The sequence below is a fragment of the Trachemys scripta genome, chromosome 21, assembly GCF_013100865.1.
Source record: "Trachemys scripta elegans isolate TJP31775 chromosome 21, CAS_Tse_1.0, whole genome shotgun sequence".
Taxonomy (NCBI): domain Eukaryota; kingdom Metazoa; phylum Chordata; order Testudines; family Emydidae; genus Trachemys; species Trachemys scripta.
This window is the reverse complement of record NC_048318.1, coordinates 17,884,324-17,898,330: the sequence shown is the minus strand read 5'-3', so window position 1 is coordinate 17,898,330 and position 14,007 is coordinate 17,884,324. Positions and strand designations below refer to the sequence as shown.

General features: G+C 56.1%; 1 protein-coding gene across 2 annotated transcripts in view; it reads left to right on the top strand.

The window, feature by feature from the left end:
* The window catches only part of SMIM35 (small integral membrane protein 35), a 28,440-nt gene that overhangs the window by 6,555 nt on the left and 7,878 nt on the right, over nt 1-14,007 (top strand). Inside the window, exon 1 of one of the 2 annotated variants that reach the window (XM_034754685.1) lies at nt 8,890-8,997. The exons of the other annotated variant lie outside the window; for it this stretch is intronic. Coding sequence (XP_034610576.1) covers nt 8,982-8,997 — 16 coding nt within the window. The 5' untranslated portion in view covers nt 8,890-8,981. Of the gene's footprint in view, nt 1-8,889; nt 8,998-14,007 lie in introns of those variants that run through there. 2 annotated transcript variants of the gene reach the window in all.

The following is a 14,007-nucleotide window of genomic DNA, read 5'->3' as shown; positions in this document are numbered from 1 at the left end:
TGCGCATTGGTGGCTGCAGAACATTGTCCTGCACGTGAGGGCCTGGGTGGGGGTGGGCCTGGCCCTTCATTCTGCTGAGGCCCTGTTCCCCCGGGGTGCCTCGGGGACAGAGGGAAAGCGCAGCGGAAAAGCAACGCGGTGGCCTTGGCAGGGCTGCTTGAAACCCATCTGCTGTGATAGGCTGATTGTTCTGGGTGCTTCTCATCCGCTGTTATCATGCCAGCCCCTCTGGCCCCACATGGTTGGGGGGACAGGACGGAATGGATCGTTCCCCACGCCCAGCCCCTGTGGCCCAACATCGGGGGAGGGATGGACTGGATCGTTCCCCACTCCCAGCGCCTTGCACAGCCCCAGCCTGCCTGCATCTCAGGACAGATCCTGGCCTCGTTTCCCCTGGTCTAGATCCGGAGGAACTCCCCTGACGTCACTGCAGAGTTAACCAGGGGTAGCTGAGCTCCTGGTCCCTAGCTTGGCCCCAGCTCCCCCGCCGCACTGGGCGCTCTGCTTGGTCCTCCCTCTGCCTCCCTTGCCCATGAACAGCTCCAGGCCCTTTCTGATGCTGCACCACCCGCCCTGCCCCATGGGACGTGCAAGCTCTCCTCCTCCTCCAGATCCCCGTCCCCCTTCGCCAGCCCTCCCTGCAATTACAGGTCAACGTTCAAAGCCCCCAAAGCAGAGGAGCCAATATGTGTGTAAGAGTGAGCCTGCTGCCCCCCCCTTCTCTGCCATAACTCTTCCCCCCCCCTGCCCCTCAGCCCTCTTCCCCACCCTTCTCAGTTGTCTGGCTGGGCCCTGTGAGCAGAGACCTGCACGGGCAGTGCCATGCTATGCGTGCCAGTGAATAACAATGGGGCCAGGCTGGACAATAGGTGTGATCGGGATTCAGCCTGCGAGTGCCTGTGCGAAGGAAGAGATAAACAAATTTCTGCCAATCCCCGGGGGCGAGGGAGGCAGCTGGCAGCCTTACCTTGTTTACTCCTCCCTCTGCAGCATCAGGCATCGGCCACTGCCGGGGGCCAGACGTGAGGGGTCTGATCATGTAGGGCCATCGCTGTGTCCCTAAGGACACCACTTATTTCAGCACACGGGGGAGCTCGATGGGAGAGAGTTTTGGGGAACTCAGAGAGGTCTGTGCCCTTCCCCCACAAATCCAGCCCCTTTTTCAGAGCTGCCTCCCTAGGACCCACTTGGCACCGTTCTGGGACTAAACCAGGGTTGGACACTGTCAGCTGTGGGAGATGCTTGTGCCACCCGCCCTGTAACCGCAAGGCTCAGCAGAGCAGGCAGCAGATGTCTCGTCCTCAGCTGGAGACAAAGAACATCTCCCTTGGGTCACCCAGAGTGCACACGGGGAAGTTTGAGTCACAAGTTGCTCTCTGTGTCCCTGTGTCACACCGAGAAGTTACACCTGTGGGTTGGAATGTCTCCATCTTCCCAGGGAGTCTCCCAGCAGTGTGTAGAGTAGCCACGCTCTCTGGAGAGCTGGGTCTCCGTGCGGTGTGAATCGGCAAGGAGCTGTGATGTACAGATGCCCCCCGACTCACGCAATTGTTCCGTTCCGGAAAGCCTCATGTAACTCGAATTTTGTAAGTCGGAAATGTATACCCGTACGTTTCCGCAACTCGAAAATCCTATTTCTGGCTTATGGAACTTTTTCCATATGTGCGAATTTGCGTAAGTTGGGTCTTGCGTAACCCGGGGAGCGTCTGTATGGTGTAACAGGCGCCCCGAGCGCCGATTCCTCAGCCATGCCCCAGCTCGCTAGCTGCCCTCTGGCGCAGTCAGAGGCTGCACAATGGCTGGGCTTGACTTATCCGAGCTTTTTTACATGTGTATGGAGATGTGATAGCAGCAGGAGCCCTAAAAGCAGAGAGCCAGTTTCCTCCCTCAGTTTCCACTGCAGTCTGGGATGCTCTGTCAGACAGACCCCACCCTGGGCATGCCAGGACAGGCACTAACAGCTCTGGCACTGGGGACATTACGATGGCTTTCCTGTAATAACACAGTAATGAGTAACACAGGGCCTTAGGTTCTGCCCTGAACTAGACCGCTGTGCCTCTAGGGTAGTAGTGACATGTAACAACACTGCCCTACCTGGTGCGGGGGCTGTGACGTTTAACTCACTAGTGTTTGTCACGTGCTTTGAGAGCCTTGGCAGGAAGCTGCTGGAGAAAGGGCTAGCGTTATAACCTCCCGGGCCCTGGTTCAGGACAGCACTAACACAGGTGCTACACCTGTAAGCATGCACTTCCATAGGCTGTAAGCACAGGTTTAAATACTGTCGTGACTAGGAACGCTGGATGCTCTCTGGCGCTGGGGAGAGGTGCAGTGATCATTAACAAACCGTCTCCAAAAACAGTTGCAATAGTAAATTAAAAAATAATTCATTTGAAACACTCAACTTCACTCTTGCCCTTCCTGTGCTATGGGGCTGCTAAGTGGGATGATGGCTTGGGATAACCTGGCGGATAACCGTTCACCACCAAATTGCCACAACCGTTGACCATGCAGAGAAGTGACAATGGACACAGCTGTGCCTGTCTTACCTGACTCTGCTGTCTCAGCAGGTGAGCAGGAAAGTAATGAATTAATCAAAGGAGGTGGGCTGTGTTCTTCAGAGCAATTCCCACATGCCACCAGGCTGGAGATGGAGTGAAATCACAGCACCTACTGGAGAGGGAGAATTTGGCAAAAATGCCTCCCCCCCGAGTATGTTACAGCTGCTGCCTAATGGATTTAATATGTGAAAACAGGGAGGAAAATCAGATCAGCAAGTCTGTGGGTTGTAGTTCGAGATGAGCATGAATATGACTGAGAGCCGGCTAGAAAGCTCTGGCATTTGCAAACCTCCTTAGAAACTGAGGGTGTGTGTATTTTAATTTTTGGTTAGTTAGAACCTTTCCAGAATAGCAGGCAAGAGTCTTCACTGCTTCATTATACATGCAACTTACCCCTGGCTAATGTGATGAGATGATCAGTATTGGAACTAGCTCAGTATCAGAGTCAATTCTTTTGCAATGCCTGCTTGATAGGTCTCAAAATGTGACTGTAAATGGGGGGGAGGGTGTCATTGAATGGGTGTGTTCATAAAATCATCACTGATAAAGTTTGCAGGTGACACAAATATTGGGGGAGTGGGAAACAACGAAGAGGGCAGGTCACTGATTCAGAGCGATCTGGATCACTTGGTAATCCGGGCCCAAGCAAACAATATGTGTTTTAATACGGCTAAATGCATCCATCTAGGAACAAAGAATATAGGCCATACTTACAGGACGGGACTCTAGCCTGGGAAGCCATGACTGAAAAGATTTGGGGGTTGTGGTGGCTAATCAACTAAGTACGAGCTTCCAGCGTGACACTGTGGCCAAAAGAGCTAATGTGATCCCGGGATGTACAAACAGGGGAATCTCAAGTAGCATAATCTCAAGGAGAGAGGTTATTTTACCTCCGTATTTGGCATTGGTGTGACATGCCCTAATAGTAATAGACTTAAGGAGCACAATCTATTTAGCTTAACAGAGAGAAGGTTGAAGGGTGACTGATCAGTCGGTAAGTACCTGCATGGAGAACAAATATTTAATAATGGGCCCTTCAGTCTAGCAGAGAAAGGTCTAACGTGATCCAATGGCTGGAAGTTGAAGCTAGACAAAGGCAGACAGGAAATAAGGCACATGGAGTAATTAACCGCTGGAACAATTGACCCAGGCTTGCGGTGGATTCTCCGTCACTGACGGTTTTGAAATCCAGATTGGATGTTTTTCTACAAGCTCTGCTCTGGGAACGATTCTGGGGCCAGTCTCTGGCCTGTGCAATTCAGGGGGTCAGACGAGATGATCACAATGGTCCCTTCTGGCCTTAGGGTGACTAGATGAGATGAAGAAAATATCGGGACACCGGGGGTGGGGTGGGGTGGGGTAGAGGGGCAAAAAAAAAAAGGCGAGTGCTGCTGGCGGAGCAAAATATCGGGACAAATTGCATCCCGACCGGAGATCGGTCGGGACGCGGGACAAACAGCTAAAAATCAGGATGGTCCCGATTTTATCGGGATGTCTGGTCACCCTATCTGGCCTTGGAATCTATGAATCTCTGTGCGTACGTTTCCTCATCTGTAAGCAGCACTAACACCTGTCCCACGGATGGGGGTGGGGGAGGCTGTGATGTTAAATCACTAACCACTGACGTTTGCACAGTGCAAAGCAGGTGTGAGACGCTCCGTTCTGGGGCATTGGCCCGCAGGAGGCTCTGGTGTAAGTAGCAGCACATGGTGCAGGACAATGAGGAGTTGGCCCCAGGCCCAGGAGACCCTGTTACGCACGACCAGGTCCTGAGTAGCCTAGTGATGGACCTGTGCCAAACAAAAGGCAGCGAAAGGTGCAGACTTGTCGTGTGGTGTCACGCCAGCCTGGACGAACACAGCGGGAGCTGGAAGGCTCCCCGGGCCGGGTGCGATGCAGAAGCCTTTGGAAAAGGGGAGGCAGCAGTTGCAGTGGCCAGGAACCCCCCAGACAGGGTGCATGGAGACCAGTGCCTGCTACTCCAGCCCATAGAGCGGACTAGTGGCTGCAGAGGCCACGGGGGGGTGCATGGCAGCCTGACTGCCTGCCCGCAAGTTGGTGGGGGGCTTGTTCACTCAACCCCCACCCTTGACAATGTCAGGGAACTGGTCTGTTTCGGAGTCTCACCCTCAGCGCTCCCTGGCTAAGGCCCTGCCACCCCGTCTCGCGCTCTCGCCCCATGCCGGGTGGTGCAGCGCCTCTCCTGTCTGCCGGGGCCGCTGGCTCTTGGCCCTGGTGCTGCTGTGATCCGGAGGAGAACACAAAGGCGCTGAGGACACAATGTGTGTTGTGTAATATTGACCCGAGTGGCATCACACCCTCCGTTCCGGGAGCAAGCTTTCCTGGCCAGGTGGGGAGGCCTGTCTGCTCCTTTCTCACGGACATGCTGTTTGTTTTCTAACATACCAATAACTGGTCACAATAGCTGGGAAGGCCAGAAGAGACTGTGATGTTCATTTGACTCCCTGCAGAACATGAGCCAGGGGCCTCCCCCAGGGATTCCTGCAGCTGGCCCAGGGCTTGTGGCCGAGCCAGATTGGCTGGGAGCCCCCAGCGACGTGACAGAAGGGAAACCTGCAGTCACCACACGGGACAAAGTGTGAAAACAGACCCCACGACTGGAACCGTGCCCCCAGGCAATCTGGGTTTGGACAGAAACTGACGCATTAACTGGAGGCAAGACAGGGCAACCCCAGGCCCCAGCTTGGGACCCACCTCCAAGGACGGCTCCTTTGGAAAGGGCTGATCCATTGGGCAGCGTTGAACCCGGGGCCGTGGCAGCTCAGCATGGCGGCGTGGCTGAGCATTGCCATAGGCCTGGGGAACTCTGGCCGAGCCAAGCTCTCCGCAGCGGGACGCCCTCTGGTGCTGCGACTGGATTCAGTAACTTGGGACCCCGGTTACACAGACTGGCAGGCGAGAGTGGACGTGCTATTGACCTGCTCACGCCGGGTGCCTTAGGAGAGTTCAGCTTTGCATTCACTCCATACGTCTTGATATCACTTGCACCTTAAGAAGCAAATTTCCCAAGCTGCAGTACCTGGATTTGATGCAGCGGAAGGGGTCAGGAACCTGCAGCAATCCTCCCCCTGCCCCCTTCCACCAGCCACGCTGTTCCCTGAGCCGCTGGTGCACCGGAGCTGAGGACTGTTTTACATTGCCCACCTTGTACCCTGTCGCTCATGTCCCGCCCTGTGAATGTTCTGCACTGTTCCCTTCCCTCCCTCGCTGGGTGAGCGGAGGTGGCCGAGCTGCAGGAACTCAGGTGGAACAGAGTAACCCCGGTGCAGCTGTGATACTGGAGGCAGCAGCCCTGGGGACTCCAAGAACAGCTTGTTCCTCTTTCTACCTAAAACAGAAACTTCCCTGGAGCTGCTGAGCGGGAACCAGGTGTGGTTTGGAAAGTGCACCAATGTCTAGGCCCCGTGTTCCCGGAAATGCTCCCTCTTGTTTTGGGGCACATGGAGCAAGGCAGCGCCGGGGTGGAAGCTGATGTGGTACGATTAGCAGGCGGGATAAACCCCTCCCTCTCTGGCCTTCAGAAATTCCATGGGCCAGGCTGGCTAGACTGGGAGCTAGACAGACAGCAGGAATCTACCCAGGCTCGGCTCCTGTTTTGTCCAATGGCCTCGCTAAGGAAGAACCTCGTTTATATTCAGCACAGCGGAGATGTGTCTCTCCGTTATGGTGAGATGCAATCTCTTGCTAGGATTTACCAGCGACTGCATGCTGTGCTGTCACTCGAGGGGCCTGGGTCAGGGCCACAAATCAGGGCCTGGTTCGTGCAGTGCCATGACGGGGATTGGGCTGCAGGACAGGATGTTGGCATGTGCATGGCACTAGATCACCCTCTAGTGAAAAAGGGTCCTTATCTCTGTCTATATCTGCTGGCGTAACCCCCCGTGCCATTGCTTGTGAGGGTTTTATCTCCCCAGCAGGCTGGATCACTTGTTGGGAAAAGGCTGGGCTTGTGGCTATGGGGCAAAGCTTGGAGATACTCCATGACTCGGTTTCCCCTCCCCCTCTTGTCTAGTTAGACTGCCAGCTCTTCGGGGGATGGATTAAGTGTCTGTGCAGCACCCGGCACAGTAGGCCCCAATCTCAGTTTGGGGATCGAGCTGTTGCTGTGATACAGATACAGACACTAAAAATCAAACCAAGGCACCCTCATGATTTAGATCAGCTGCAAAGCCAAGCCGCTGTTGCTGACTATATTTTCCTTGGAAGTAGTTGTATTCTGCCCAGTGAACCACTGAAATGCTATAGTGGTAACATAGGGACTCCAGTATTACCAGCTCCATGTGCTCAAAAAAACATGAGTCAGGACCCAGAAAATCCCGAGTTTGGCTTACAAATCATGAGGTTTCAAAAACAATGGGTCCAGGGTTCTTTTTCTTTCCCTTCTGGTCTTGGAGACGATAAGGTCATTCAGATCTTCAAGCTTTTCTCTGCAATCACAGGGGCTAGAACCTCGACCCCCTGAGAGTCTCACCTAATCCCGTCACTCCAGGAGCAGGGCTTTTAAGCAAAGTATCAAATATCATGCAACGCAATAAAATTGGAAGAGCTGGGATCTTGGATTGTCAGCTCTTTGGGGAGGGGAACCAGCTCTTTGTCCTGTGTTTGTACAGTGCCCAGCACCTGGGCCGGGGCTACAGCTGCCAGCTGTGACAGTAACACAAATAAATAATAACAACTACATGGGACACCGTATCAACAGCAGGGATAGTCAGACATCTTTATTAATCTGGGGCTGAGATACCGCTTTCTGTCAGCAGGTGGCACTCTATTGATGCAGCAATTAGCACTTCTCCAGGGTCATAATCTATAGTTTGCAGACGTGAGGATGGATGTTCCTGGGAGGAAGATGAACGTTTGGCTTGATGTTTGCACGCATGGGAGAGCGTGCTCCCTTTCATCCTTCTGGTGTGCTCTTTAGCCTCCAGCTTGCAATCTCACAGCTGTGCACTGCAGGGTCACACAGCCACACATGGCTCCAGCATCATGCCTGGTGCAAACGCCTCTGACTTCCGGGGACTTGCACCGGGGATGCCTTTGGCCTGTGGCTTTGGTGTGAATCCTGCCCTAGGAGAAGGCAGAGCTAGGATGACTTGCTACCTCTCGTGATGGGCTTTCTCAAACAGCACGCTAGATGCCCAGGTAGCTGTGTTCCAGAGCCGCTGAACCAGCTGTTTCCAGCTGGGAGGATCTCTCTTGTTCCAGCAGGTTTTGCGGTGGGGTGGGGAAAATGCCAGAATATTACCATCTACGTTCACACCACGCTATTCGAGATCTCCCTGGGGGGCCAGGCTGCCCTTTCTTCATTGTTTGTTCTCCTTTTTACACGCTGTCAGGAAAACACAAGGCATTGTACACCGGAGAGGCATGACACTGCGCAAGGGAAAGTCACCTGCAGGAGTTTCACAGAGGCCAGGGCTCCCTGTGCTGAATTCCCTTTGCCGTGGGCAGAGGGACATCCTGGTCCTGGACTCCCGAGCCTGGCTAAACTCCCTTTCCACCCCAACACGGCCAGGAGGACACGGCTGGGAATACACTCCCCAAAGGTCTCATGTCTCCCTTGGGTGGTGCAGCCTCAGGACGGTGGCACCTACCTGGCTGTCCTGCTGAGCCCGGCTCCCTGCACAGCCAATGCACAGTGGGGGCCCTGCTGCCATTAATTTGGGTGCCCTCATGCTACAAGTTTCAGTGTCCTGTGGGGCAGCTCAAGCCTCAGGAGAAGGAGTCTCCTGTTATGGTTATTTTGGGGGCAGGCACCCCGAGCACCCCGGCAGGTTCTCATTCCTCACCCTGGGCCTTTTCAGGGGGTCGGTCAACCAGTCTCTGCCTCTTGTCTGCTCCGGGCCGGCTGGGGAGATCAGCTGCATCCTCAGGCTTCCTTTCCACTCCCCCCTTAGACACAGGGTGGAAATGCAGCAGCTGCTGGGCCACGGGACCCGTAAGGGCTGTGCAGAGCAGAGGGGCCCTTGACCCGCTGTTCCCCGGGGGAGCTCTGTTCTGTAAGGACAGGGCAGTGACGGCAGGTCTGGCTGCCTGGAGTCTGACGCGTCTGCTGGGCTGAGGTGACCCTGCTGGGATTTTCCCTGCAGGCCCCGGAAGCCCAGGTGTGTGGGACACAAGGAGACAGGACAGTCTTGGACTAGGTAAAGGAAGGTGGAGGCTGACACGTGGCTGGGAGCCAAACTGCCTCCGTCACCAGAGGGGATGTTTGAAGAGCGGCTGTGCCTTGTCGGGCAAACACAGAGCAGGTTGTGTCAGCGGGGGAGAGGCAGAGCCAGGCGGATGGGCTGAGCAGGACAGCTCTGTCTCAGCCAGCACAGCTTTCCTCTCGTCCTCAGGGAGATGATCTGCCCGCCGGGTGCGTTGCATAAGCTGTTCCTGTGGGTTCGGGGACCCAGGAAATAGATGGATCCCAAGCCAGGTAATTAAACAGCATTTTCTCTCTCCCCTGTTGGGCTGAGGTAGCTCCTTAATGATGCTGCTGGAGGTGAGAGATTTAGAGCATTGGCTGCAGCCAGGCACCCTCGCTAATCTCTGCTAATGCTCCTCGGTCCTAACCTGCAGCCCCCTTGCTATCCCAGCCCGGGGCTCCCTGCCCCCGTGCTCTGCCCGTGCACCTCAGTCTTGTCCCGCTACACTCTGCATGCAGGAGATTGCATGTGAAGACGGCTCCCGTACCACGCAGCATGGTGGATTTTGTGATGCAGGGAGATCTCTCTGCGGAAGATGCACTGAAACTACCTGGTGGATCTGGGTGTAGACCCGGCCCCCTTGGTTTGCTGAGCAGGTTTGCACACTGCCCAGAACCTTCTCTGGTCGTGCACCGTGGTCGTCACAGGGCCACAGGCCCATGGATTAATGATTGCTCCCGTGGCCCAGCAAGAACGTGCTCGGTTTGGCTTTTCTCGCCACTGGGACAGCAAACTCCATCCAGGCTCCGACCCCCTGCTGGGCCCCTCCTGCCCCCGCAGCCCAGGAAAGGTTCTGTCCGGGGTGCTGGCCTGGCTGCTTGGCTGATGATGCGTGAGGCAGAACAGTCTCACAGGAGGGCCTAGGTCTGATTCTGACCCACAGGGAGCGGAGGTGTGGGGTCAATAGGTGCCATTTTTACCTAGCTGCTTTTCTAGCAGCAATTGCACTATGGTCCGGTTTCATCCAGAGAACTGGGTGGTTCTGGGAGCCGGGAACAGTTGGCTCATTGGTTCCAATCCAGACCCAGGCCAACAGGGACGCGCGACGGCTGCTCCCCACGCAGGCCCCTTGCCACACTTTGGGTCTCTTTGGTTGTGAAGCAGGTAACACCTGGCTCTGAGGAACTCTGGGCTTAAACCAGCAGCTCCTTTTGTGTTGGCCAGCGCTGGCTTTTAGTCACTGCCTGGGGGGCGGCACGTGCGAGCCAGCGCCTTGAGGCGAAGGCTCCACATCTTCCTCCGGCCATCCGGAGAAATGAATCTTGTCAGAGGCACAGTGAGGCAGGGTGGTGCAGTGTCCCACTGCCACGCACTCGTGCATGCAAAGCCCAGCTCAGAACTGACTTGGTGGCCCTTGTGGTGGTGACACGCTGAGAACAGGGACTGGGGTCCTCAGTCTCTCTCCTGGCCTCCAGCGCGGCAGTGTCTGAGCATTTGGAGGCCTGCTGCTCTCCCATTCCAGCTGCACTTGGGGGCTGTGCTCAGCGGATCCTTGCAGTGTCCAGACCACACTGTCCATGTTCCCAAGTGAGGCAGAGGAGCAGGGTTCTGTGGTGTGTGGGGGTGAGGCGTGCCCATGCACAGCCACTCTGTTTTATGCCCCTGCTTTGCCTAGCCGTGGGCAGGAAATCTGGACTCTGCTTCAACAAGTCCCGCCGCTGCCCTCTGAAAGCGGGGGTGTTAATAGCACCAGGAGCCACATCTCCGCAGGGCATTAGCTGGGTCTCACCGGGCTGCACATGTTCTCTGGGATCTAGCACATGGTGCAAACGCTGTGATCTCCTGGGGAAATGGTCTCACCCCAGGGGCATTTTTAGCTAAATTTAGCTTGTTAGGGCTTCCTCTCTGCTGCCTCGTTATGGGAACTTGCCGCTGGCAGGTGCTGGTGCCCCTGAGCCAAGGCATGGGGATCTGACCCAGACACAAAGCTGTTCCAGGCTACCCCAGAGTATTCCAGTCCCTGGGGGGGTTCAGAGGCCACAGAGCCGTCTACGGGGAGAGAGCCCTGAAATCAAAGCGACAGGGCCAATTTACTATGCTGCTTGGCAGTAGGAGATGGAAGGGGGCACGGATGCTCCATGATATTGACAAATCCTGCAGGCCTCTTTCTCAGGCACTGTAACAAGCTGTGGCCAGCTAGGACATCACAGCTGTCACCGTGCAGTCCATTGTGGCTGTTTATAACGTCACAGGGACAGAACTCAGCGCCTCCTGCTCTGAAAGCATAGGCCCCTAGGAGAATCTCCCTTAGCTGTCAGCTACATGGGGGTCTCACCATAGAACAGTTCTGATTCCCGCCAGTAGAGGGCAGCAGTGCCATGAGCACACCAGCCAATGCACTACTGTACTTTTCACTGACCAGACAGTGGGAAATTCTTGACTAGAGATTTGTGCTCGCCCAAACTGTCTAGTTGGGGCATGTGACTGAGTGACAGCATCGCTGACCCCAGCCAGATCCTGTACAATATAAGGATACATAGGAAATAAAATAATAAATAATAATTTGGGTTTTGTATCAGCGGGGTAGCCGTGGTAGTGTGGATCTGTAAAAAACAACAGAGAGTCCTGTGGCACTTTTAAGACTAACAGATGTATTGGAGCATAAGCTTTCGTGGGTGAATGCCCACTTCGTCGGATGCATGTAATGGAAATAATTTGGGTTTTGTTTCCTTGGCCTTCTGGTTTCTGAGCCTTTAGGGGTCACGTTTCCAAGCTCTGCTCTGCAAACACAAGGGCTAGAAACTTGCTTTTTAAAAAGAGGAGACAGGAAAGTCTCCCATCATCACGTGACTCCAGCAGCTGGGGTTTATGAAAAACACCCAACACCAATGGTTTTAAACCTGTGGTCTGCGGATCCCTGGGGGACCGCAGACTGTCCAAGAATTTCCACAGGGGTACGCACCTCCATTCAGAATTTTTTAGGGGTCTGCAGATGAAAAAAGGTTGAAAACCACTGGCCTACACTGCAAAAGTTGGCAGTGCTGGAGTTGCAGAAAGCCCAGGGAGGGGCAGAATGGTGCTGGCAGTGGCTGTATCTAACCACACTTGTTGCTGGCAGGCTTCCTGCTCCATGTCTTGACAGTACAGAGAGAGCCCTGCTAGGCAAACCGTGCACCAGGGCTGATCCACAGCATGGCGGTGACTGTTTTGGAGAACTCTCTTATACCATAGTCATCCTCCACATTTGCAATTCATCTATTTATAGGAGCTTCGTGGCAATCCTGGTTTGATCGTGCTTTGCATATGGGCCCAACCCTCGTTACCGAGCTGTGTTCCAGTCTCTGTCTCAAGGGTTAATGGCTACAGTGCAGTGTCTGTGGGAAAGCCACTGCAGGTGTCTGGCTGAACAGGTGCTAACGGGGCAGCAGGTGGCGGTGCCATGGCAGGCACACAGGAGATGCTGAGTTCCCTGAGCCCAGCTGAAGTGGGAGGCAGCCTTTGCTATAAATCAATCGTTGCCCATTTAGAAAAGGGGGTCAGAGAACTGGCCAAGGCTGTGCTGGGGCCAGGAACTGGCTGGGTGTCTGGACACTGGCACCAGCTGCGTTCGCTCCGAGGAGACGGCTGGTACAAAGCCCGGGGTAGCTATATAGATAAAGCGTCAGTGAAGCGAGAAGCAGCCTGGGGTAGACGAGGTTCAGGAATATGCACAAAGTGCCTGGGTTTTGTAGGGCTGCTAGTGCTGGTTGTTCCCTGCGAACGGCTTCCTCTGGGCAGCTCGTTGTGGGGTTTTGACTGTGGCTGGGCAGAGGCAGTCACCTCCCTGCTGCACCTCCAGCAGCAATGGCTCTGTCTCGAGCCGCCCGGTGCCCTGTTGCTGGTCACTCCATGTGCGGGGGGCTGCCTGCCTGAGGGGTGAGTGGGTCTGGCAGCTAGGGGGTTACCACTCTCCCTCGCAGGGGCCTGGCACAGCTGGAGGGACGACTCAAGCAGGGGGCTGAGAGCGCAGAGCAGGCAGGCGTCTCCCTTGCCCTGGGTGTGTGGCCCAGCTGGCTCGGGGAAGCCCCCTGCAGTCCTTTTTCCAGGCTGGGGCTGTGGGCAGTGTTTAGAACCTGAGGCCGTCAGCGGTTCCCCTTCGCCTGCCCTGAGCTCACCAGAGCCATCAGTGTCACACGGCTCAGGGAAATGGCTCCAGCGATGCTAAGAGCTGGGGTGTGCTACCCGGCGTGGCCCCCAGAGAGCCCCACAGAGCTTGTGGCTGGGCCAGCACTCACTGGGGTGCCCGGCCGGCAGGGAGAGGGCACGAGGAAGCTGCTCTTTGGCCGGGGATGGAGCCTATGACTGGGGAGACCCTGGGGTACAACTGATTGTACCGACAGTTCAGCCCGGCGGCCCCAGGGTCCCTGGAAATGGGGTGCCGGGCGGAGAGCCCACTGCAGGGATGGGGGCTGTGGCCCTTTCGCGCTAGACCGGTGGGGCCATCGGTTCCTTCCAGAGGCAAAACTTTACACCTCTGAAGTGTCTGCCCCAGCCTGGGATGAATCGTCACCGTCGGGTTACCCAGAAGGGGGTGACTTCCTCCGCAGCAGGGATCAGCTCACTCCCCGTTTCCTTTTGCGGGGGCGTTTTATCAAAGGGCTGCTGCGGGGCCCCCAGTCTCCTGCCCATGGCCCCCTACCCCAGGGTTTGTGCCCCCAGCACCGCAGCAGGATGGTGCCCTCAGACTCTGGGCAAGAGGGACGTTAGTGCGGTGTGGATGGGACGGGACAGCATCGAGATGGGGTTCTGTTGGCCTGGGGCTCCTTCGAGTCTCAGCGTGGGTAAAACTTGGAGTGCCGCAGCAGGACATGGCCGCTAGGGGGTGCCGGCTGCCCAGTAATTGCCCTGCCTGGGAAGACACGCTGCTGTTGGCTGCACTAATGGGGGCTGATGGAGCTGCCCTACAGGGTGACGCATTGGATCCGGCGTCCTACGCCCGGAATCGAGGCGTGTGGAGACTTAGGCCCTGCCGGAGCTGAGAGTGGGGCAAAGGGGAGGCCAGGAGGGCCCTCAGCCAGGCCCAGGCTTCAGCCGCTGATGCTTGCAGGGCCCCAGTTGGTTCCCGGGGGCGGCGCGGTGAAGCTGAGCAAAGGGGCTGAATCCCAGGTGGCCCCGGGAGCCTCCCCAGAGCACGGTGGGCACAGTGACCGAACCCCTGAGCAGCTCTGCCCTGCACGTCTGAGTGTGACCATGGCTGGCTCAGACGCTGCTCCAGAGGCCTGGAGTTTGTCTTTGCCCCCTGCTGCCCCCCCCCCCCTGAT